General features: G+C 40.9%; 4 protein-coding genes across 6 annotated transcripts in view; 3 read left to right on the top strand and 1 right to left on the bottom strand.

Annotated features, from left to right (window-relative positions):
• The first annotated feature begins 197 nt into the window (after window positions 1-197).
• On the top strand, window positions 198-15022 carry f10 (coagulation factor X). Of its 2 annotated transcripts, XM_017457305.2 has the most exons (9): window positions 198-256; window positions 8498-8605; window positions 10630-10790; window positions 10877-10901; window positions 11038-11151; window positions 11245-11382; window positions 12944-13263; window positions 13807-13924; window positions 14268-15022. In XM_017457305.2, exons 2-9 carry the CDS (start codon window positions 8545-8547, stop codon window positions 14885-14887), a joined length of 1557 nt encoding a protein of 518 aa, XP_017312794.1. In that variant the 5' UTR covers window positions 198-256; window positions 8498-8544; the 3' UTR covers window positions 14888-15022. The 2 variants fall into 2 exon arrangements, with proteins under 2 accessions (XP_017312794.1, XP_017312793.1); XM_017457304.3 differs by lacking the exon at window positions 198-256 and having other exon boundaries at window positions 8292-8605.
• f7i (coagulation factor VIIi) lies at window positions 1186-7986 on the top strand. Its single transcript, NM_001200747.1, is given in 8 exon segments — window positions 1186-1249; window positions 1348-1511; window positions 3552-3576; window positions 4613-4726; window positions 4858-4995; window positions 6300-6400; window positions 6858-6978; window positions 7255-7986. Coding segments are annotated over 8 exon segments (1371 nt in total). The 5' UTR covers window positions 1186-1191; the 3' UTR covers window positions 7905-7986.
• Window positions 15023-15397: 375 nt separating the features above from the next.
• Window positions 15398-19710, top strand: prozb (protein Z, vitamin K-dependent plasma glycoprotein b). 2 transcript variants are annotated; one of them, XM_017457309.3, is made up of 9 exons: window positions 15398-15586; window positions 15678-15789; window positions 15991-16154; window positions 16428-16452; window positions 17127-17240; window positions 17392-17523; window positions 17729-17838; window positions 18705-18822; window positions 18963-19710. In XM_017457309.3, exons 2-9 carry the CDS (start codon window positions 15702-15704, stop codon window positions 19490-19492), a joined length of 1281 nt encoding a protein of 426 aa, XP_017312798.2. In that variant the 5' UTR covers window positions 15398-15586; window positions 15678-15701; the 3' UTR covers window positions 19493-19710. The 2 variants fall into 2 exon arrangements, with proteins under 2 accessions (XP_017312798.2, XP_053531996.1); XM_053676021.1 differs by lacking the exon at window positions 15398-15586 and having other exon boundaries at window positions 15633-15789.
• pcid2 (PCI domain containing 2) overlaps window positions 19646-25852 on the bottom strand; it is a 13836-nt gene continuing 7629 nt past the window's right edge. Inside the window, 8 exon segments of the mRNA NM_001200397.1 lie at window positions 19646-19958; window positions 21112-21235; window positions 23990-24115; window positions 24245-24318; window positions 25611-25688; window positions 25691-25698; window positions 25700-25711; window positions 25825-25852. The exon segment at window positions 25825-25852 is cut by the window's right edge and continues 114 nt beyond it. Coding sequence (NP_001187326.1) covers window positions 19869-19958; window positions 21112-21235; window positions 23990-24115; window positions 24245-24318; window positions 25611-25688; window positions 25691-25698; window positions 25700-25711; window positions 25825-25852 — 540 coding nt within the window. The 3' untranslated portion in view covers window positions 19646-19868.

Raw genomic sequence — 25852 nt, 5'->3', positions numbered from 1 at the left:
ACAAAGCTGATCTTTTCCCCCCCACATATGTAGATGTAGATCTTGTGAAGTTGGTGCAAGGTTGCTGATGTTCGGAGAACGTTATCAGTTTTTCAGATTCCTTTCGGGATCCAGTGACTAACGTTCAGGGGAGGGTTTTCTAAGGCGTTCTATGCTGTACAGGAACGAACAGATATTTCGGATTTGCTCACTGTAAAACATACCAAGCGTTACTCTTCAACGCCATACAGTTTGTTCCCCTGACTGCCTCAAACAGGTAGGTTTGTATGGGATTTATATCGCCTGATTGCTCATAGCAATGTTTAATTCAGTCTTATAGGGTTAAATAAACACCTAGTGCTTTGAGTAAACCATAAACTAGCTTTGCTTTAAACTGTTTCCAGTTGGGCTTAGAGACACAGTGGGTTAATTCCACATCGGGGACTTTGCAGTGTGTGAGATTTGTAATACTGTAGCTGATCCATATAGTGGGTGACGACATTATGAAAGAATATTGATTTTTGTGATCAATCACATCACATGAGTTTTAAAATTGATATTTGTACTAAATATTTTTTTCCCTCTTCTCTTCAGTTTTTATAATATAGTTTGTTCATATAATATACAGTATGTGTATATATGTATATATATATATATGTATGTATGTGTATATATATATACACACACATACATATATATATACACATATACATACATCTATATACATATACAGACATATATATATATATATATATATATATATATATATATATATATATATACACACACACACACACATACACACACACACACACACACACATATATATATATATATATATATATATATATATATATATATATATATATATATATATATATATATATAAAAATATATATATATAATGGCACTACTATTCTGTACATATGGTATACTTGTTAGCAAACCTATAAATATTGTGTGATCTGTATGTAATATTGTGTATCGTGACTATATCTCAAAGTATCGTGATGTCTGCTCCATATCGCCCACCCCTACACCTCTAACACACAGGCTTGTAGACTGCTAGTGTAGTCAGTCTGTGTACTTTATGCAAAGCAAAAAAAAGAAAAAAGAAAAGAAAAAAAAGCTCTTTTGACCCGCGGATCGACCGCTGAGACGTTGTGTTTATCTCTGGATGACCGTCAGTGTGGAGTCTCTGAGAGAAGCAGCATGAAGAGTGAAACTTTTCTCGTGTTGTGTCTTTTTTGTCACGCAGTATCTGGGGCAGGTAAGTCTCTCAAGGAACAAATTATTACACTTTTTCAAACCGGCTCATTGACAGTTTTTGTTCCTTTTCACCGGGTCTCCACCCCCTTTTCCTCTCAGTGTTCCTGAGGAGAAATGATGCTAACTCTGTGTTGAGGCGCTTCAGGCGCGCGAACTCGGGCTTACTGGAGGAGCTGAAGAAGGGAAACCTGGAGCGCGAGTGCGTCGAGGAGATCTGTGACTATGAGGAAGCGCGCGAGGTGTTCGAGGACGAGGCTATAACGGTCAGCTAAAGCTGTTGGCAACGTGCTAGAACACCATGCATGAAGTATTTACTTGCTCCATACACGCAATACTATATATATATATATATATATATATATATATATATATATATATATATATATATATATATATATATTTATTTATTTATTATCATCCTGTTGTTCAGTAGTAGGGAGGTGCTGTAACTAGAATGATCAATACATTGAATCACGTGACTACTGCCAGTCCCGTTCCCTTGGAGATGCAGTTGGGGGGGTTTTTTGTGTTGAAATTTTTCACAAACGCAAGCTTGGTTTTGTTTAAATGAATTTTTACTGAAGAGTAAACACAATGATAACAATATAGCATTATTATTATTATTATTATTATTATTATTATTATTATTATTATTATTGTTTGCTTCTTTAAAAAAAAAAAATGATATTATTATAAGATGTGATCACATTGTAGCAACAGTGAAGTAGTTCATTTAGGGTACAGCCTGGAAAATGTGTTTCAATAATAAGCTTTTTTTTTATTTTATTTTTTTATAAAAAATAAAATTATTATTATTTTTTAAAATTATTATTACACACCATTTTAGAAAAGAGCAAATAAGAAAACGTCCAAAAGAAAAGTTTGGATTTCATGGTGATTTTATTTTATTATTATTTTTCCTAGTTTTTGTTTATTTTTGGTATTTTCCCAAAATGTTGAAAAATTAAAAATAAGTTACAGAACATATGCTAGTGATGTATTTTCCTTTATAACAGAATAACAGATTACATTCCCTGTGAGAAAAATTTAAAGGAGGCCAGTCTCATTTTAATTTCACTTTTTCATACACAAAAGTATACAAGTCCTATACAAAGTCCTCCGCAGTGTGTTTACAACCGTACATCCGAAAACAGAAAACACGTGAATCATTTCCATCTTTATATTTAGAGAGTTTAAATCGACAGGGATAAATATTATGAAGTATTTTCCATAGGCATTTCCTTTGCATTTACATTAGTCGTCACACTTTTGATCAACTAAAGACATATCTTCTAATTTGGTAGATTGATCATTCTTTTCCCAAAACAAAGGAGGCTTTTAATCAGCTGGTAAATTCCTGTTAGAAATACTTTTATCCATCCATCCATTTTCTATACCGCTTATCCTTCAGGGTCGCGGTGAACCTGGAGCCTGTCCCAGGGAGCATGGGGTACAAGGCGGGGTACACCCTGGACAGGGTGCCAATCCATCACAGGGCACACTCTCATACACATTCACATAAGCATTCGTATACTAAGTTAACTGTGGACACGCCAATCAGCCTACCATGCATGTCTGTGGACTGGGGGAGGAAACCGGAGTACCCGGAGGAAACCCCCGTAGCACTGGGAGAACATGCACACACAGGGCAGCGGCAGGAATCGAACCCCCGACCCTGGAGGTGTGAGACGAACGTACTTATATTTATAACATTAAGTTAGAATAGCTAATTTATTGTCAAATAGGTCCATGGCATGCATAATCCCCCTCTCACGACGATTAAGAAAATAAAGAGACTTACCCTTGATAGTAATATCTGCATTACTCCATCTGATACATCGGAACAGTGAGAAGTTTAGTGTGCAGTGAAGCTTCCATGCACGGAAGGCTTGTTCATGAAATGCTACAGACAATTTTATGGACTGTGACGAGTGACATGAAGTCGTCAAAGCCAGTTAAGAAATGCTTAGCTTTTAAAGGAAATAGTAATTGTAAATAATCTGTTAATATAAATATTGTCAAGAAAAACGCAAAAAAAAATTTTTTTTTAAAAAGCCCTCACAGACTAATTAGCACTACATCGTTCACAAATTAATTTCAACTTTTTTTTTTTTTTTTTTTTTTTGCACAGACACTAATACACCTACTAAATTTCCACCTAAATGCCCTCTCACCTCCCCCTAATATTCCAAAGTACATAAAACACAAAACATACTGTATATCAGGTGAAAATCACACAAGAATCTCATCTGACAATGACTGACTCAACTTCTTTTTTTCTTCTTCTTTGATTTGTTTTACAGAAACAATTTTGGATATCATACCATGGTAAGTTTACCAAGGGGAACTATATTAATCAACCTAATTTCATTTAGAGTTGTACATTTAGGCTAGTTGCATGTAGCCTGAACTATATCATTTTCTATAATGGCATGTACGACCCTGTTCCTGTGAGTGATTAGCTGGATGTAAAACAGAGAGAAACTCTCCCTATGGGAGCTGCATGCTAAATGACATTATATGGGCAGAGTGGTTTTTACACTTTTTTTTTTTTTTTTTACTTTTCTGCGTCAACCAAAGAAGCAGGGTAAAATAATGTATGTAGTGCACATTCTCCGTAATAGATTTATTAAAGTAGAGATGTCACGATAACACGTCTTTTCCCGATACTGATACCCATTAGTATCATCCGGTACCGATACCTACACTTATACCATTGTTCTCTTTAAGAAATACAAATCTTTAGGGGGGGAAACATTAACCGAAGCACTTTCATTTTTCCACACAGAAAACCACTTACTTATAATAAACATAAAGTATAATTCTAATATTTAACAAGAGGAAAAACTAGTCAAGTCTGTTTATTAGCATTGCTAATTCAAAAAAGCATTTTTTTTGGTCAAAATCCAGTTCCAATCGTTGCTATTTGTTACACGATCCGATATACTGTAGGGTCAACTATTTTTTCCGGTATAGGCCTGAAGCAGATACTGGGTATTGGATTGGTGCGGTCTCTAGTTTAAAGGCAACTGGAACTCAGACTACAACATAACTGAAGCTGAAGTGAAATTCTTTTATTCTTTTGATCTGTTAGTGTCTCTCTAAACAAATTTATGCTGTGTTCACTGGCGCAGATTTGGGAATGTGGTTAAAACGTTCCACAGTCAAAGGAGGCCAATATCACACCCCTGTCAGTTCACTCTTTTGCTGCAAAGCAGATATTTACTGTATATAGATATCTATCCAATACAACTATGTTACCCTACTTCTTAACCGATATGTTTATGCATCTGTAATATCAAATGTACAGTCTTGTCAAGGCATACCTATTTGAGCTTGTACATGTTTGCATTTTGTCCACCAGCTCGTGAGCCCTGCTTGACCAATCCTTGCAAAAACAATGGGACTTGCATATATTTGGGACACTCCTACATCTGCCAATGCTCTGAAGGCTTTGAGGGCAAATATTGCCAAGAAGGTACAATGCATCTTGGGTGAAACATATTCCCAGCTACATTAATATTATTTAAGATTTTCCTACGCTTTGTCCTAGGCATCATATTTAACAATGGAATAAAGGAAACAATTAACAAAGATTCTCTTGTCCAGCATTTGAGGATACTCTGAAGTGTCTGTATCTGAACGGTGGCTGTGAGCAATTCTGTGACGGTTCAGCGTGGAAGAGAAAGTGCGCATGTGCCCCGGGTTATGCCCTTGGAGAGGACAAGAAGTCCTGCATTGCTCAAGGTGTGGAAATCCCCAATTTAAATATTCATGGGATGTGAATAATCAGGATTGTGGGAATACACATACTCCTTATAAAAACATTAGGACTTCTTTATCAATCGTTTAGTAAAGCGCTGTGTAAATGTTTGCGTAAGTCAAACCGAGCGAAAAAAGGTTCTCACCAAATTTACAAGTTTCAGTGATGCCCACAAAACTCCATAAAAGGTCAAAGGTCACAGACAGCTGGGAGCACAAAATGAACGATGACGGTAAAGGCTGAAAAACCGAAGTGGAAGTTTTGTTTTTTCTTACCTGAAATGAATTATCACGGTAAAGCCCGAAAGGCATAAGTGCTATTTATGTAGACTGACTTTTACAGCAGTAAACAACGACATATATTATATATACATATACAGCTTACGAATGTCCTACATTTATACGACACCATTTCTTCTGTCATAGTTAAACGATTCATTTTATTCGCCTTATTTTATGGGTTTGTCTTGGCTGACTTTCTTTATTTGTTGTCATTTATTCCTTAATTAATGCCAACACTATAAAAGGGCTGGGTCTTAGTCCCCGACCTAGTGAACTTTCTAAGATGTGTTTTTCATTGAGACTCCAAAAGGCAAATAAGAAATAAGTCACTTTTGATAAAAGGATACTAAATGCTGTAAGCGTAAATATATAAGCAATTTAAACCTGACCGTAGAGTATATTCCATATATAAAAATGCAGTAATCCATGCAAATGACTTGATTTGCATAAATTAGCACACACTCAGGAGCACGAGTCAGATGTGAACATTGATCCATCCATCCATCCAGATTCTACACCGCTTATCCTTCCTTCAGGGTCACGGGGAACCTGGAGCCTATCCCAGGGAGCATCGGGCACAAGGCGGGGTACACCCTGGACAGGGTGCGATGTGAACATTGTTTCTGAATTTACAGGATTTTCACGAATACCAAATTCCGTGTGAACACTCGTACAGATACATTAATCCGCTCGTATCCAGCTTGATAAATAAAGTCCATTAAATGCATTTCCGGTAACAGTGAGGTGGAAAGCATAAACTGATGTCCTCAAATCCATAGAGTGTCAGGATTGTACGTTTGTCGGAATTTACATAAACCGGATTTGGTTAAGGTTCGAGCAGTGGACTTAGCATGCATAGCAGTTGCTATGATTTGTAATGATTGCCATCGTTCTTTCTGCTTACAGTTCCAGAACATTTTGGTTTGCATTACATCTTATCTGAATGCATGTCTTTATACTGTATTTTACTGAATTTCATCTTTAAATATACTGTTACTGTATTTTAGTCCAGTACCCATGTGGTAAGGCGCCACTTGAGATAACGCAGACTGTTTTACCACGGGCTGTGGGTGGAAATCAATGCCCGAAAGGCCACTGCCCTTGGCAGGTAACTAATCTGTGTACAACATGAGCATTTTTTTTTTCAGCTGTAATAAACTGTACTGATTAGACTGATGTACTGAGTAAACTGATCACAAGGACAGGTCTGGTACTCCATTTATTGTTAAGAAATCCAACCCTAACCCCTAACCCTAATGCACAAGTGTCAGAGGCATTGTGTAAATTATATTCATCAACATAATCCAAATCAGTCAGTCAATCAGGCAAAAGTGTATTTTGATGGCCTTTTTATGCTGTTTATTCCAGAATCTTGTCAAAATATATTTAAAAATAAATAAATGTCTGGTTCACCAACAGGACCTAGTAGCTCACGGAATATGAAAACCATCCAAACGTACGAAATAAGAACTTTCTGAAGAGATTTACAAAAACTGCCATGTACTCATCCTGCATTCAGAAATATCAGTGAGATTCACCGTTGCCCCTCGTCTCGCACCATACAGGTCCTCTTGAAATATGATGGACAGAGTCTCTGTGGAGGAGTTTTATTGGATACGAACTGGATTCTTACAGCTGCTCACTGTGTCGCTAAGAAAGATATCAAAAAGCTGAAGGTTATAGCAGGTACTTATTACTTGTTTGTACACGTCGTGCTATATTATACAACAGTTCCAAGCAGTGCTCCGAGTGTACTGATATTTAATTGAAAAAAAAAACAGTACTGGTATATTTCACCGTGTGTGTGTGTGTGTGTGTGTGTGTGTGTGTTCGCTACATAAAATTCCAATTCTAGCAATACTCTGAAACTGTTAGCATGCTTACTACAGGCTGTCAAGTCAGTCTGTGCGTTGTCATGGCAACACGTATAATCGCTTTTTTTTGTTGTTGTTGTTTTATCAGGTGACCATAATATCGACCAGGTGGAAGGCACTGAGCAAACGTTTTCTGTATCGCACGTAATTATCCACGAGAGCTACGATCCCGCATCAGCAGACAGCGACTTGGCTCTTTTGCGGCTCAGCGAGCCAGCTACGCTATCGAATCACACCATTCCTATCTGTCTGCCAACGTCGGAGTTTGCCAGAATGGAGCTGGAGGCTGTTCGCTTCCATACCGTTAGCGGATGGGGCCAGCACACCGTAGGAGGCAACGTGCGAACCTCTCAGTCCGTCAAAAGCATAGCCCCTGTACTCCGTACGCTCGCTGTCCCGTTCCTGCCTAAACCGGAATGTTCTATTAAGAGTGGGGTTAATATCACTGATAATATGCTCTGCGCTGGTTACTTTGAGGGCAGCCAGGAGTCGTGTCGAGGAGATGACGGCAGTCCCCTGACTACTCAGTACAAGGACACACATTTCCTGACTGGGATAGTGTCATGGGGCAAAGGATGTGCCCATCCAGGCTTCTACGCCATATATACCAAGGTTGCTAACTTCCTGGATTGGCTTCAGCGTGGCATGGCTACACCGATCGCCCACCCAGATGCCTTCAACACGTCACGTGCTTCAGTCATGACTACACCTCCTGCTGAGCAGTTCACCTGGAACTGAGTTCAGCTCGTTTAAGATAAGAGTACATCTAATCAGATTCTGATCTCGTTTTCCGAAATAAAGAGATTAAATTCATCATCAACGTTGCAGGACTCGTGTGTGTTTCTTTTCACGTCTGTCGGTGTGTACGGTTCATTATTAAACACGACCGTCGTCCTAACATTACACAAGTCAGGCGATTCAGTGCCTGTTTTCTCGGCACGTAATGACTCACACGTTGGTTAAAATACCAATTTGACAAGTGTTTTTCTTGTGCAAACCGATGGCATTATTCAGTTTCAAACAAGCGAGAGAACTATGGACACACTGTGTCAATATTGGCGAAGAGTCCAGAAAGCATTCGGGTTCACTCTTTCTCGACGGGCTCATATTATCGGTTCGGTTTGACAGCAGGGGGTTTAAATTTAAAAGCTAAATGTCAAAGAGAAATATTTTAATAGCATTAATAGGTTATATATAATAGCGTTTTTTTTGTTGTTGTTGTTTTTTACTGTGTTTATTGTTCCGTTTCTTTCGGTCTCTGTCCCCCCAACCCTCCTCCTCCTCCTCCCAGGTATCACTCAGGTTACTGACCTCCTGTGCTTGCCTTTCAGAATTCAGTCCTCTCTTATAGAGAAGTGTCTTACGATAAAAACTCGGCATGTTTCGGGTCTTCAGGACCTTTCTTTGTCTACTTCTTGTGCACTGTGTCACTCCTGAGGGTAAGTACACTGTTAAGTTGAAAGGACAAGGCTGAGTTTGTAGTGTTTGTGTCGATCGTATATTTGTCGGTTCGACAGTTTGTGGGTTTTGTGATTGAAATTCAGTTTTGTATTTGCCACAGATAGATCTACCTTTATATCTGTTAATATATTTATTTTCTTCTTTTTAAAAAATGTGTATATCTAGGTACAGTCTCTTCTGAAAGTATCGGAACAGCAAGGCCAATTCTGTTGTTTTCTTCTATACACTGAAGATATCTGGGTTTGAGAGCAGAAGGTGAACATGAGACGATAGATCAGAATTTCAGCTTTCGTTTCCGGATCTTTACATCTAGATAGAATATATACATATACGCACATCTATTTACGTGTTAAACAATTTAGAACATGGCAGACGACGCAATTTTTAGGTGAGGAAAAAGTATCGGAACATGTAGTCAAAGTGAATAGCACTTAATGTTTAATTGAATATCCCTTGCTGGCAATAACTGTATCAAGCCTGTGACTCATTGACATCACCAAACTATTCTTCTTTTATTATGCTTTTTCAGGCTTGGAAAAGCAACATAAAAGCACCATTTGGGGAGTGGGGAAAAGGGGGGGGGGGTTGCCTCCTTCAGTCTTCAAGATGTGAAACACTGCTGAGTTAGGTTAAGGTCTGATGATTGACTTGGCCAGTCTTGAGTGGGGTTGGCATCATAGTCTTGCTGTATGATGAAGTCCATCACACTTATATCGGATGATTTCTTTCTCCACACTTTGGTCTTTGCATCACTTTGGTAGAGGTTAATCTCAGTTGCAGAACTTTTGAGGCTCATCTCTGTATTTCTTTTCGAATTCCAATCTCTTACTGCTGATGAGTGGTTTTGTATCTTGTGGTACAGCCTCTAGAATTCTGCTCTCGAAGTCTCCTTCGAACGGTGGATTGTGATACCTTCACCCCTGCCCCGTGGAGGTCGTTGGTGATGTCACAGACTGTTATTTTTGGGTTTCTCTTCACAGCTCTCAGTGTTTGTCATCAACTGCCTGTCTTCCCTGGCTAACAATTTTCGTGTCTGGTTGTTAGTACACCAGTGGTTTCTTTCTATTTCAGGACATTCAAAATTGTTCTATCGACTATGCCCAGTTCTTGCGCAATGGCTCCGATCGAATTTCCCTCTTTTCTCAGCTTCAAAATGGCTCGCTTTTCTCCCATAGACAGCATTTTCAATTCAATTCAATTCAGTTTTATTTGTATAGCGCTTTTTACAATAGACATTGTCTCAGAGCAGCTTTACAGAAATATCAACACGGTATACAGATATTAAAGGTGTGAATTTATCCCAACTGAGCAAGCCACTGAGTGGCGACGGTGGCAAGGAAAAACTCCCTAAGATGTTTTAAGAGGAAGAAACCTTGAGAGGAACCCGACTCAGAAGGGAACCCGTCCTCATCTGGGTAACAACAGATAGTGTGAAAAAGTTCATTATGGATTTATATGAAGTCTGTATGGTGTTAAGAGCAGCCGTAGTCCCAGCAGTCTGGAATTAAAGAAGATTTGAGCTCCATCCAGAGGCAGAAAGGATCTGGATCTCTACTATCTCCATAAATTCGTGTGGGGCTCGGCCTTTCAAAGGTGAAACCCAATGCTCAAACCAAAAGTAGACATTCAGAGCTATTAATTGTTTAAACAATCAGGACACACCTGGACAACAAGAAACACCTGTCAGGTGCCATGTCGTTTAACACACATGTAAATATCAGGAAACGAACGCTGAAATTCTGATCCATGTGTCATATTCATCTTTTATCATTTCAAACCCAAATGTCCTCAGTGTACAACATAAACCACAGAATTGGCCTTGCCGTTCAAACAGTTTTGGTGGGGCCTGTATATGTAAAAGAGAGAAAACTTTGGTTAATACATCATGAATCAAGAGACCTACAATTTATCAAAAGATCCAGCATGGTGCTTAACGCCAGTGAATATGACTCCAGACGATGCAACATGATATTGATAAGCTGTGGTGTCTCTGTATACACAGTCTTCCTTCACACCAAGGATGCCAACCAGGTCCTCACACGCTACAGGCGAGCCAACAGCCTGTTTGAGGAAGTGAAAAAGGGTGACATGGAGCGTGAGTGCATAGAAGAGCGGTGCAGTTACGAGGAGGCTCGGGAGATCTTCGAGGACGACAGAAAAACGGCACGTCTTGTCTGTCTTGCCATTTGGCTCATGACATTTTGAAAAGTGCACAGTATTGTAACACACCGTCTTCCTTCTTTCCCTAGAATGAGTTCTGGAACGTATACCACGGTAAGGGACTGTAAGCAGGTGTGACTTTTTCAACGACGAGTCAGATTTCGACTTCCGGTCGGAATCGGTATTACATGTCCAGATTTTTATCCAGAGTTTTAAGAAAACCTTCTGTTTCTTACAAATGGTTTCACAGATGGAGATGCATGCATATCTCAGCCTTGTCTCAACAAGGGTGTGTGTAAAGATGGAATAGGTCGATATACCTGTTTCTGCCCTGAATTGTTTCAGGGGTATAACTGTGAGATTGGTAAGACTCTTCGACGTCATAACGTACACATAGACGTATATATAACCTTTACGTGCTGGTAGAACCGCATTTGAATTAAATCTTTGGATTCAGCAATACCACAGCTGTGTGAGGTTAAAAACGGTGGTTGTGAGCACTTCTGCAAAGTGGACCAGAAGAAGGGGACTGCAGTCTGCTCCTGTGCCAAAGGTTACAACCTAGCAGCTGACAGGAAGGCGTGTACATCTGATGGTAAGACAAGCAACATGTTTACACCCAATTTATCCACGTGATATGATTACTCAAAAGCATCCAAGCATTAGAACCTGCCATAATTTGTTAGGCTTGAAATGATTCTCTACAGAATGGTGTGTGTGTGTAAAATAAATAAATAAATAAATAAATATATATATATATATATATATATATATATATATATATATATATATATATATATATATATATATATATATATACACACACATACATACACACACACACACACACATATAGTATCTGACAAAAGTGAGTACACCCCTCACATTTTTGTAAATATTTGATATCTGTTCATGTGACAACACTGAAGAAATGACACTTTGCTACAATGTAAAGTAGTGAGTGTACAGCTTGTGTAACAGTGTAAATTTACTGTCTCCTCAAAATAACTCAACACACAGCCATTAATGTCTAAACCGCTGGCAACAAAAGTGAGTACACCCCTAAGGGAAAATGTCCAAATTGGGCCCAAAGCGTTAATATTTTGTGTGGCCACCATTATTTTCCAGCACTGCCTTAACCCTCTTGGGCATGGAGTTCACCAGAGCTTCACAGGTTGCCACTGGAGTCCTCTTCCAGTCCTCCATGACGACATCACGGAGCTGGTGGATGTTAGAGACCTTGCGCTCCTCCCCCTTCCGTTTGAGGATGCCCCACAGATGCTCAATAGGGTTTAGGTCTGGAGACATGCTCGGCCAGTCCATCACCTTCACCCTCAGCTTCTTTAGCAAGGCAGTGGTCGTCTTGGAGGTGTGTTTGGGGTCGTTATCATGCTGGAATACTGCATACTGATCATGCTCCGCTTCAGTATGTCACAGTACATGTTGGCATTCATGTTTCCCTCAATGAACTGTAGCTCCCCAGTGCCGGCAGCACTCATGCAGCCCCAGACCATGACACTCCCACCACCATGCTTGAGTGTAGGGAAGACACACTTGTCTTTGTACTCCTCACCTGGTTGCCTCCACACACGCTTGACACCACCTGAACCAAATAAGTTAATCTTGGTCTCGTCAGACCACAGGACATGGTTCCACTAATCCATGTCCTTAGTCTGCTTGTCTTCAGCAAACTGTTTGTGGGCTTTCTTGTGCATCGTCTTTAGAAGAGGCTTCCTTCTGGGACGACAGCCATGCAGACCAATTTGATGCAGTGTGCGTCGTATGGTCTGAGCACTGACAGGCTGACCCCCACCCCTTCAGCCTCTGCAGCAATGCTGGCAGCACTCATACGGCTATTTCCCAAAGACAACCTCTGGATATGACGCTGAGCACGTGCACTCAACTTCTTTGGTCGACTTACACTGTTACACAAGCTGTACACTCACTACTTTACATTGTAGCAAAGTGTCATTTCTTCAGTGTTGTCACATGAAAAGATATCATCAAATATTTACAAAAATGTGAGGGGTGTACTCACTTTTGTGAGATACTGTGTATATATATATTTATATATATATTTTATTCATAAATATTTACATATATTTAAATATGTTTACACCCATAATCAATCCTTGTTGTTTTTTTTTAAATCACAGCTCCTTTCAAATGTGGCCATCTGTTTCCTAAGGCAACCCGAAGCATTTTAACACATCATACAACAGAAAATGTCACTAATAATAGCAATGGCACGAGGCCCACCCGTGTGCAAGTGGGTACAAATGAAGGAAAAAGTGTGACCTTCACTACAAAAGAGGTCGTCACAAATGCCACTCCGAGCAAAGCAGATACCAACAGTTTGTTTGGACTGATAGAACCCATCCCCACTGTCCGGGAGGAAGCAATACTTCCAGAAATTGCTGGAGACACCAGGATCGTGAACGGGGAGAATTGTCCTCCTGGAGAATGTCCGTGGCAGGTAAAGACTTAACTCATGAAGTGTAATACGTCACAGGGATTTTGGATTCCGTGCCCAAAAGTCCACTTTAATTTAAAAAATAAATAAATAAATAAAAGTTATGCTAGGTCGCACACCTGTACAATCAATCAATTGATTCAATTCAACTTTATTTGTATAGAGATTTTAACAATAGACATGAGGCAAGCCTCTGACAAGGAAACACTTGCTGAGGGAGAACACTTGAGAGGAACCAGGCTCACCCGCTTCTGGGTGACACCAGATAGTGGCAGTATAAATCATTACACTTCTACAATAGAACAGAAAAACAAGTCACACACTACTAGGTGTATCGGAAGGATATTCATTATGAGCATCATAGTCTCATTACAGCAGCAGTTCTTAGGTACTTAAGTGTACAGTACCCTGATGAGATTATCTTCTGAAGCAAGGGTGTAAACAGAAAGTGAGTCACAATTGCAGAAGCTCCAAGCTTATATTATTTCATTTCAATGGAACTGTCATAGAAAAAGCTCTCACAGATGGTATGCATGTCTTTTCTAGGCGCTGCTCATGAACGAGGACAAGATAGGCTTCTGTGGAGGGACCATTCTAAATGAATACTTCATTCTGTCTGCAGCCCACTGCATGAACCTGTCTCGCTCCATCACAGTTATTCTAGGTACTTGACCTTGAGAGAAATCATGCTCAATATGTTTTAAAAAATGATTTATTACATATCAGTTTGAATCAAATGGCATGGTGGTAGAGGTGGGCTCGGTGTGATATGTAGATACGCAGGTGCTGACACTACGTTGCATTTCTGTGAGACCGGGACTTACGTTACGTTAGCTTGTTATCTTCAAGTCAAAATACTCCCAACATGATTTCAGTAATAAATCATATAGATCCAAGCAAAAATAAATAAATAAATAAATGACAGAACAAAATTTCACTATTGTTTCAAAATTGGTCGTTTTATCCAATCATCTGAATGTTCATAAACATTCATTCCTTTCCGACAGGTGAAACGGACGTGTTGGTCAGGGAAGGACGAGAAGCGGTACATGCCGTCGAACAGGTCCTGGTGCATACGAACTATCAGCCCGAGACCTACCACAATGACATTGCGCTCATCAAGCTCGTCCAGCCCATTACCTTCACCAAGTACATCCTGCCAGCATGCCTCCCCGACCGCGACTTCGCAGAACGCGTGCTCATGCAGCAAGAAGAGGGCATGGTGAGTGGATTCGGTCGTCTCCATGAGGGTGGTCTACAGGCCACTACCCTGCAAAAGCTCACCGTGCCCTACGTTGACCGCTCCATCTGCAAGGAGTCCACCAAGTTCAACATCAGCCCCCGCATGTTCTGTGCCGGCTACGCCAAGGAGGAAAAGGATGCGTGTCAGGGTGACAGCGGTGGCCCGCACGTCACCAGATTCAAAAACACATGGTTTGTGACCGGTGTAGTAAGCTGGGGTGAGGGCTGTGCACGCAAAGACAAGTATGGCATCTACACCCAGGTGTCCAAGTACCTCAAGTGGATCGAGACCGTCATGGATCAGGTCTTAGCCGAGACTAAGACCGGCAAGAATTCAAAGAAAAAGAGGCGGGCACCTGGGCAAGTGCCAGTGATTCGGATGTGAATCAATTCATAGATTGAATTGAATTCATCGATGCGAATCAATTATGATAAATTATGTGTAAGAGAGATGCAAAATGAAACAAAAACTGGAACTTAACTACATTTGAATAAAAGGTTCCATATACTGCTCAACTCATCCTGTTGCCTTTGTCATTTGTCACATTTGAGTTTTACAAGAATCTCACACAGTCCTAATTTCTCTCTCTTCATTTGTTAACATTTTTTATTTGTCGTCACGTGACTCTTCAGGTTTCACTTCCTGAGTTAAAGTGGGCTTGAAAGCTTCGAACTTAAAAGTAGTTAAAGAGTTCAAGTAGAGCTTGAAAAATGCTAAAACGTGTGGTGAATCAGTACTCGAGAGAGACAAACATCAGGGTTTAAGGTCCAAACCTATCCGACGGGCTACTCCGGGACAATTCTGTTTGCTCGGTTGTTTACAGATTAGAGTCCTTTTACTGTTTGCGAAGCTTTCCTCTGGGCAAATTTTCAACCCTGTTTGCAAGTTTCGCAGCACATTTCTCCACTATTTCAGTTCGCTAGGTTCCGTTTCATATTTCTGGAAAGTTTTATGTCTGAAAGCGTGTGTCTGAAGAGTGAATCCTTACAATTTACGACGACAACTTGCAAAATTCTGACTAATAATCGCAACTAAACCAGCGGTTTGACAGTAACTGAACCGACTGTTGAAGAACCTTATCACGTACGTGTGTACACACACACACACACACACACACACACACACACGAGTGCATGCTTGAACAGACCTTGTGTTCTTGTAACGGGAAAAACAGTTGAGGAGGCGCGAGTCAGAGCGAATGTGGCCAGGCGTTGTGATGGAGTTTAAGTCATGGAGTTTCTTCTATTTCACAGCTGCGTATCTGTTGACCACCGCGGACCAAACGGGTAAAGAAGCTTATTTTATTTGATAAGAACAATGGAATTTTCCAGATTAGTTTAAGAGAAACATAAATAGATGCACGATAAGCGCTATATTCAAAACGTCTTACTCTACTGGACGTGAGTCTGGAGTGTACTGGTTTTAACGACTACTCGGGACCTCTTGTCGCTAACTAGCACCCCGTGTCCACTTTTCATCTTTGCAAGTTTTCCAGTCTGAACCACAAGCTAAGGCCATCCTCGTACGGCCGAAACGTGCCAATACGTTCTACGTGGAGGAGATTCTAAAGGGCAGCTTGGAAAGAGAGTGTTATGAGGAAAGATGCAACAAGGAGGAGGCCAGAGAGGTTTTCGAGGACAACCAGAAAACAGTAAGCTTCGCCCTAAGAACCCCTCTTTCTGAGAATCTGATCCGAGAGAGAACGATGATTCATGTTGGGTACGTTATTACGCGTTCTGCAACAGCATGACTCACTTGTTCCTAAAACCACTGGAACGATTATATGATTAGAAATAGATTTACGTGAGGAATCGGAGAAATGACTCTTTATATGCGTTGTAAAGCACTGGAACAGTTTTAGTAAATATTTAATGCATCGCATTCTGTCCACTAATCACACTACTGTGCATTTTGCCTTCAAAAGGAAGACTTTTGGACCATATACTATGGTGAGCATCTCTCCTTTGTCCTGAGTGTATGATTAAACATACTGGGTGGGTTGCACCAATAAGGATTCAATTAAGCACAGTTCAGAGCTAATCTAGGATTTGTCGATCTGGGCTTTATTTTGAAATTTATCGGGTTGTGTTGCACCACTTCATTTATCAGGATTAGAATTCTAACCTGCGATTAAAACCTACATTTACGATTCATTTCCTCCATCGTGATTGATCCGCCGTGGACGACACCGCAGCAGTGCGTGTGGATTTCATAAACGTGGAAAAACTGAATTCTCCAGTGTAACTGAACGGCACCAACGTAAGGGCTCGTGAACTTTAAACTTTGAATGAAATAAAAATTAAGCTGCCGTTATGAACCGCTCATTCACATGACCGATACAGTCTGAGCAAATGGACAAACTTAAAGAAAAATAATTACAAATCTGAGTTTAAAGTGATGGAGCAGCAAGATTAGAGTTAATCCAGGTTTACTGTGAAATTAAATCCAGGATTAACGTGATGGTTTAAATGCAAGCCTGCTTATTTTTAAACAAGGTTTAAAGTTTGGTGCAACAGAATTATTAGATAAACCTTGATTTAATCTAGATTTAAGCTTGTTCCTTATTGGTGCAAGCCACCCACGGTGTTTTTGCGTCATAGTAACATTGTTTGCTTTAATACAGATGGAGATCAGTGTAAAACCAATCCTTGTCAACATGGTGGCACCTGTAAAGACAAGATAGGAGGCTATAGCTGCAAGTGCACGGACATGTTCACGGGGCACGACTGTGAACGGGGTAAAGAGTGTTACTGTATAAATATTTGGTTTCATGATTCTACGTAGTGCCTTTTTAATCCTTCCGAGTTGTCCGCACTCCCGGTTACACCCAGTACAACGTTCAGGATTCATCTGGCGTGTAGCATAAGTGAATAATCGTCTTTACGCAGATGTTTCTCAATGCCCGACTGGAGGCGCTCTGGGTTGTGAACACTACTGCAGAATCTTACCTGAATCGTACCGATGCTTCTGCGCCAAAGGCTACGACCTCCACAGCGACGGCAGGAGCTGCATACCTCACGGTTTGCAACACACCTATTCTCTTCTGGGTTTCAGGGCATAAGGTCGACGTTGTCGTCTTAGTAAGGCCCCCCCACAGCATTAAATATAAACAGCTTAACGCAATCATAGATTGTGGGGGTTGTCAGGGACAGAGATTGTTTCTCAACATGGAGTCGATTTAAAAACAACAAACTCTGATCGACGTAATATTCACCCTTCTCTTAGCTCAGGACCCGTGTGGGAACGTCAGGGTCTTATCTGATGACTTTACCAGCAGGAATACTAAACCAGGTCAAGGTGACCCGATCTGCCCCAAAGGAAAATGCCCGTGGCAGGTGAGCGCACTTAGGTTGGTAAAGAACGTCAGTAATCCGTGTCGATTGTTCAATTCTTAGTAGTAGTAGTACACTACCGGTCGAAAGATTAGACACACGCGACTGAAATGTCTCTCATGATATTAAAAATCTTTTGATCTGGAGTCGTGTGATTAAATGTGTGAAATCGGCGTCGTAGACAAAAATATAATCGTGCCGACGTACTCATTTCTTTCGTTACATAACTATTTTATCTACTTTAAAAGTTTTTATTAAACGGACGACTCGGAGCGAAATATTCCGAAAAAGAGCCGATGAGAGTCCGGCGTCGGTGTGAACTCCTTTAATACTGTTTAAAAAGCCTCTCGGGGAAATTCCTCGAGAAATATGTCGAGAAAATGTCAAGAATGCATTTCTGGAAATTCTAGGCGAAAAGGGGGTCGACTTAGAAGACGCTCAAATATTAAATTATTTTGATTTTTCTTTCTTTCTTTTTTTTTTTAAACTTTATTTTTAACTTCATTCCCATAGTTCCATTTGTGTTACTCCAGAGTTTCGATGACTTTCTTATTATTCTAAAACGCGTAAAAAAAATAAATAAATAAATAGATAAATAAATAAATAAATAAATGAAAGCACGAGTGTTTCTAAACTTTTGACCGGTAGTGTAAATCAGACGACTAAAATCGTGGTATAATCTTGAAGACGTTTTGTCATCAAGCAAGTGATGATGCTCCTTGAAGGACTGATGAAATATCTTCAAGATTGTACCAAAAAAAATTGAATCCCCTTGAGCACAGTAATGTCATTCCTGTGGACCCAGGGTAAAGAGAACAGAATACTGATAACGAACTAGGTGTAAATAGATGCGACTCACTGTCGGGTAGGTGAGCTTTGTGGATGCTGCTGGTGATGTAATCTGCCATGGCGTGATCCTTGGGAGGAGGTCCGTACTTACTACAGCTGCATGCATGACAACAGACAGAAATCTTTCCTTGGTCATCGGTGAGCATCAGCCTTTGCTATGTCGTTTATCCAATCTGTAGCCATTGCAGCCTTATCTCTGGTTAACAGGCCACTGACACTTCAATGTATTGTTTTTGCTTCTTTTGCGTATAGTTCCCTGTCTTTGTTTTCCATTACAGGTCACTCGAATGTACAAGTACGTGCTTCCCAAGTGACCAAAAGCATTCTTCATAATCGGTATTTGACTGGCAAGCCTGATGATGACTTGGCATTCTTGGTGCTTAACGAGTCGATCGCGTTGGGTTTGGGGACCCTCCAGCTCTGCCTCCCAGAGAAGGATTTTAGTGAAAACATCTTGATGAAAAGTGGTAAAGAGGGCGTGCTAGTGGGCGAAGCCAACAGACCTTCGTACCTCTCACTGGACGTCTGCCATTCCAAACTCAACCTGAGCTTCTCCTTGACCAATAAGATGTTTTGTATGGAGGAGCGAGAGCCTGAAGGTATCGGACGGAGACGATCGCAGCACAAAAAGAAAGAGTGTGATCTTATATCTGGGTCTCCTGTGGCTACAGTGGAAGGAAATACAGCTTTCCTAACCGGACTGTTCTTGTCCCAAACTGACTGCAGTCAGGGACTTGTGTTCACCAAAATTTCCAGATATCTGCTGTGGATCCGCAAACTTTTACTGAGCACCGAGGGCCAAACATGACACATCCGAGCGGAAGCTAACTCTCGAAGATGCAACTGTTTAAACAAGATTACAGCAATTATCCTGCTTTCAGAATGAACCTGTGCTTTCATTCAGTGTTCAAGTGCATCCCTCTGATCCTGCGTAGTCTCAAATACATGAAAATCATGAAAATTTGTACAAAAACTGTTTATTTTACACAGAGAATAAAAACTAGTGAAAATAATACAAAATGAAAACGCCTGCTGAGACCTTGCCGGGTATCACAGCATTGAGGCGCACCACCACGGGGAGACGATTTATGAAATCTGGAACTACTGTTTTAAATGCCATGAATGCAACAGGAGTCAGCGTAGACGAGGTTGTAGATTGGCAGATCCTTTATGGCAGCTGTAGTTTAAGATACCGAGGACAAGGGTGGGAAAGGGTTTTGCTTACTGACAACCAACTTCTGGTGCTGGTGAGAAATATAGCCTTTGATGTGACCCTGTGTGAGACAGAATTACACACGAGAAAGTTCTCTCAGTTATTCATAATTAACATGAATTCTTGATGGAAATGTCTTATTTGGAATCTGCCCCAACTACTTCATGATCATGTAGAATAGCAACAAATGTCTTTATATACACAAGCAACTAGCATTCTATTTCACTCCTCCTAAACACCAGGGGCAGTGTATAAACGCCATGAGGAGTACTCGGAGATACCAGGTGCACTCACACTACTCAGGGAAAGTGTATGGTGATGCACAGCTAGCAGCCATGAGAAAGAGAGGTTTCTTGTAGACTACTATGTCACAGTAGATGCCAAGGTGATGAAAGTGGGCTCGACTCTTTGTCAAAAGAGTCCGCCAAATCTTAACCCTAGTAGTCTGAGAAACATGACTGCACGACATGCACTAGGGCACAGTTAAGGAACATTCTGTGGGCTCGTCCTTAGTAACGGCTCGGTAGAGTGATTCACAAGTTGACGGATATGATATTGGGCAGAAAACTTGGATTTAAGCCGCAGGATCACTCGAGAGTCATCTGACCAGCCTATGAGCAAAGAGCCCATTTTTAGCCCGTTCAATTCTCAGGCATAGCCTTCATGATTCCAAAATCAGCACCCTGTCGTCTAGGGCTTCTTCTTTTTTTTCTCTTTTTGCAACCAAAAGGTCCAAAGGCAGATTTTGTAAGATTGATTTCACGCATCAGGCGCAGCAGATTGCTCCAACCACACCTGATCACATGTATCGATCCAAAAATGTCCCATTACCATGAGTGAGGTTTCAATCATCTTCCTTACAGAGGCATCGACATCTGCAGATTAGAGGTACAGCGCTAATAGTAGCTGATGTTTGAAACGCCCTCAAATTAAAGCTGAAAGTCTGTGCTTTAGCATGGATAACAGCATGGACCAATCAATGATTAGAAAAATGGAGGTTATTGTGAAGGCAATACCCAAGACTCCAAAGGGGTTCTTTAGGTTTTATACACCAGCGCCCCTGGCAGATAGAGGAGTTGAATTAGAACCATTAGCCATTAACCAACACTGAGCTCTGGAACTTTACAAAGTATTTGATTTGCAAAGTTCTCAGAAGAGCCAAGGCTCTTACTTTGTACTTCTAATCAATGCTGTGCCATGCATGACTATCTTACCATGTATATGAGATTGGCCAGGATGCACTGAACTTCATCGATGTCCACTTCCTCCACCTGCATCATCTTCAGTGCAACCAGGAATGCATCTAAAGGAAGTTGGTGAGTCTTTAGCAAATGATACCTAGAAAGAGGGAGAAAATCAGAATGACTTGCAGGCCAAACGATGTTCTATGAATTCTCACGCTCAAACACTATTTAATTCATATAAATTTCATTCATTCATCTTCAGTAACTGCTTTATATGTTTATACCAGGAATATTGGGCACAAAGCATAGTCACACACTTGTTGGGATTCACACCAGTCCATTACAGAGCATCACACACACACACGCATTCACACAAAGGGACAATTTAGAGCCAGTAATCCACCTTTTGGCATGTTTTTGGGTAGTGAGCAGAAACCAGAGAACTACGGAAAATTCCACACAGAGTGATCTCAGCTCAGGATCAAACCGGGGACCCTGAAGCTATGAGGTGCCACTCTGAACAGGATAAAAATAGTCAAGATAATACCGAATGCATCCTGAGAATTGACCGACAGACGAGAAATAAGCTCTTACAGAAAGACACCAATCGTTTCATGGGTAGAAATCCGAGTGAAACATTCCCTACACAGTCACACTTCCTCAATCATCTTGTCCTGTTAACACCAAGCAGGAAGGCTCCATGAACTCGTCACATCCCCATGTTTTGATCTGTTCTATCAGCATTATGCAAAAGGAACGTTTTAATCCAGTCCTCAAGCTCCAGTTTCATTCATAGGGCCATGAGTCACTGACTACATTTACACACACAGCAGTAATCTAATTACTGACCTTATTCTGAATGAGACAATATTGTGATTAAGATGTTTACACGAGTCGCTTTTAGAATATTCCTGTCATGTTCCAGTTTTACACGTTATAGAACATAGATGGATCAACGGCACGTGTCATTACGTCACCGCTCCACGCCATCACACGTCCCTCCGGAATTTCACGTATCAACATACAGTTGGTCTTCGTTATGGGAGCGTATACAGTGTTTGGTGTTTTTATTTTTAATTTTACGAACGCTTCAAGTGCGGTTAATTATTTGTCGTGCTGTACGTGTAAATAGACGACTGCTTGAAGACGTGGGCTGCGTCCCAAACCACGTTCTTACCTGCCAAAACACATGTATCTCACCTACTATATAGTAGGTAAGTACATGGTTTGGGACGCAGCCGTGTTCTCTTGTTTGCTGTTAATCGGACGAGCGCTGCCGTGTGTGTACGCGTCCTGTCAGCAAAATGCGGTGAAAACTCTCACACGAGGTTAATAGTGTGATTAAGGTGTGTACACGTCTGTAACGCACGTCGATAACGCGACTAAAACAGGAATACTCCACACGTCTTAATTCCATCTGTGTTTACATCGAGTATGGCTTTAGTGGGATTAAGGTCATCAATAATCTCTGTTTACATGCTAGTTTCTTAATCAGAGTATCGTCTTAATCGGGTTCATATCGGATTATTGTTGCCCCTGTGAATGTGCTGACTGTTTTTGCTCTCCATGCCAGGGTCAGGTTTACAATTTGGCAGTGAAGTGAATGAACCGCTCAGGTTACATGACACTGCGAATATCACAAGATTGCACTTGGTGGGGTGTGAAATTGCAATCTAAAATTTAATAAATAATAATTATGTTTGATTATCGATAATAATAATAATAATAATCATTATCATATTCCTTTTAGCATGGCATCTTAGTCCATACAGGATTTGTGTATTTTTTTGTGATTGTTGCAAACATTTGTGGTGTTTTTTGTAGGCTTTATTTATTTATTTTTTTTGCAGAAAACTACTTTGTTTGCTGGTAAATGAGACCTTTTAGCTATAATCATGTTCTCCGCACATGAACCGAAGACGGCTGTGGCTGAATGTGCGTTGTGACGACGTCACGTGATGCGTCTCGGCCCAGACCCGTGGAAAGTCTTAGGTGATTTCTGAAAAAAAGCTCCTCCGAATATCGCGGAATTTGCTTGCAAAATCGAGAAATCACGGAGGGACCGATATCTGACCCCAGATTGATCTTTAGCATCAAATCCAGTTATCGGGTTGTTTGGGAGACATCGTGATGACCTTGTGTACGAGTCCGCTGGACCCCAAGATCAGCTCAGAACTGTGTTCTTCCCTTGCACACATATCACACACACACACAACGAAAAGTCGACTATTCGTGTAAGCAGTTGTTTTTTCGTTTCTATGTTCGCTACGTCCAATCGTGCGAGACGACGGCCTTGCGTCGTTATTCCCGAAAGCTATTTTAAGCTCTTCCTGGACTGTCCAGGCACTGCATGTGTTCGCACGCTCCGTTTGTGCCGATGGCATGTCCCTTCCTTATGCTGGAATAAACTCTGCCTACTATTTTTATACCTTATGCTGTACTGACTCTTCAATTGTGCACAGGTGCTACACTCCCTGTGCATGACAGGCATGTCCATCTACAATAAAGCTTACGCGTGAACCTTTCAGACACGAAAATGTGGATTGCGGATATTCGTTTCTGTTACCTAGCTACCTAGATGTGCGAATTAACACGCAAGAGATTCCAGTGTTTAATAAAAAGAGCATGCAGATATTTGTATCAATCAACCCATTGTATTAAAACCAAGCGTAGAGCTTTGTGAAGCTCACTTTTCTAAAGCAGCACAATATAAACGTATGTGACTAAACACTTCGAAGGATGTTGGGTATAAGTTTGCTTAGGAATTTCCTTTTACTTACCTTAATTAGGCCTAGAACTGTAAAAGTAGTCCAAGTTAATTAAGTGATCTCATTACTAATACCACCTGAAACCAGACCCGATGAGAACAGTGTCCTTCGAAAGAGTCGTCACGTTGAAGTAAACTCACACTTTCTTGAAAAGGTTCCTGTAGGTGATGATTTTCAGCTTCTCGAGGATGAGGAAGATCCCGCAGCGGATGAAGAAGGTCTCGTGTTTGGCAAGAGCCTCGTTCAACAACAAAAGGTTGCCCTCGCTAGCAGAGGATGAAAACAAAACCAGAGATCATGAGCTCTTATAATAGCACTGCTGGGTCCGTGAGGTAAAAATGTTTTAATACTGATGCTTAAGAATAACATAGAGAGGAAAAACAAAACAAACAGACCTCACTGCCTTAGTGACGTCTGCAAACTGCATGAGATCGTACTTCTTAAGCAGCTGGTTTGTTGGCATGTGGCCCTGGAAATACAGAACGGCAACAGGTCATGAGTTTAGTGTCAAGATTCCAATCTGTGTCGACTCCAGAGACTGTTTTGTGTGACAACCATGCCGTAATCAAAGTCACAGAGATCAGACTTTTTCCTTCATACTGATGTTTGGAGTGAACAGTGATCTGTATCTGCATGATTGAATGCATTGTGCTGGTGCTGTCACGTGATTGGCTGATTAGATAACTGCATGAATGAGCAGGTGTGCGGAATAAAGTGGAGGGCGAGTGCATGTACAAATTCTATCACACAGTAAACCCGCCCACACAATTTCCTCTGTAAAACTACATGGGTGCACGGTCAGCGTTTGTATACGGGCACGATTGTACCGTATGATATAACGATCACGTGTTTGATAGTGGCTCCGGTTTTCCGATGACACGTTCAGATCTTTCGTGAAGGAAATTAATTCATTACAAGAATGTTTCAAACCCACATTCACGCTTTAACCAGACTGTGCGCTTAAATTAGTCACCCAAAAACAAAGTTATTTTTCTGGCGAAATGTAGTAGTCATCTCATTGTTTAACCGGAAAAAAAAAAAAAAACCACACTAACGGGCAGTCAGACACAGAGACGGAAAAGAAACGCCCGCTTATTTTTATTACTAACACACAGCAATCTGGGCGATGCGAAGAAAGACGAATCACTGCTGCAAAGAGACTCGAACGCAAACGCTGTGTGAAAAGTTCACAAGCAAAGATAAATATGCTAATGAGTCTGTATTTATCACATATACATATGCACGGTGAAGTTATTTAATTCACATATCCCAAGATGTTAGGAAGTTGGGGTCAGAGCGCAGGGTCAGCCATGATACAGGCCCTTAATCCTACAGAGAGGGTTACGGGTCTTGCTCAAGGGCCCAACAGTGGCAGCGCTGAGGCTTGAACCCCTGAACTGATCAGTAACCCAGATCCTACTTCTCCTATATCGACGCCAGGGGTGTCCAATCTTATTCGGAAAGGTTCGGTGTGGGTGCAGGTTTCCTTCTAATCAAGCAGAAGCCACGCATGAGTCTACTGAAAGCCAAGATCAACTGATTAAACAGGTGGAATCAGACACGCCTCCTGCTTGATTGGAATGCACCCACACCAACCCTTACCGGATAAGATTGGACACCCCTGATCTACGCTAACCAGTAAATAACTGAATACCGGAGAATGACGTAATCTTATGTGAGAAATGTAATTCGACACGTGAGGTAGTTTTTGATAAGTGATGGTTAAAAAAAATTTAAAAAACAGTCCGGTTCCCTACTCACTAGCAGCATCTTAACAGGCAGCAGGTAGATGAGTATGAGACGCTTGTTCCTCTGGCAGGAACGATGGCTGTGCTGGAAGGAGAAGGACAAATACTCTTCCGCTGTCAAGACACACACGAAAAAAAATGCAGTCGATCATCATCAATTCGTCATCTGCACAAGACGTCATAGTCTGTTGTCCTTCAATAAAACAACGCGAGATACGAGTTCTAACCCAGTTTAAAGTCGCTGTCGAACATGGC

Source organism: Ictalurus punctatus, chromosome 26 (assembly GCF_001660625.3).
Source record: "Ictalurus punctatus breed USDA103 chromosome 26, Coco_2.0, whole genome shotgun sequence".
Taxonomy (NCBI): domain Eukaryota; kingdom Metazoa; phylum Chordata; class Actinopteri; order Siluriformes; family Ictaluridae; genus Ictalurus; species Ictalurus punctatus.
This window is presented reverse-complemented; position numbering and strand designations above follow the sequence as displayed.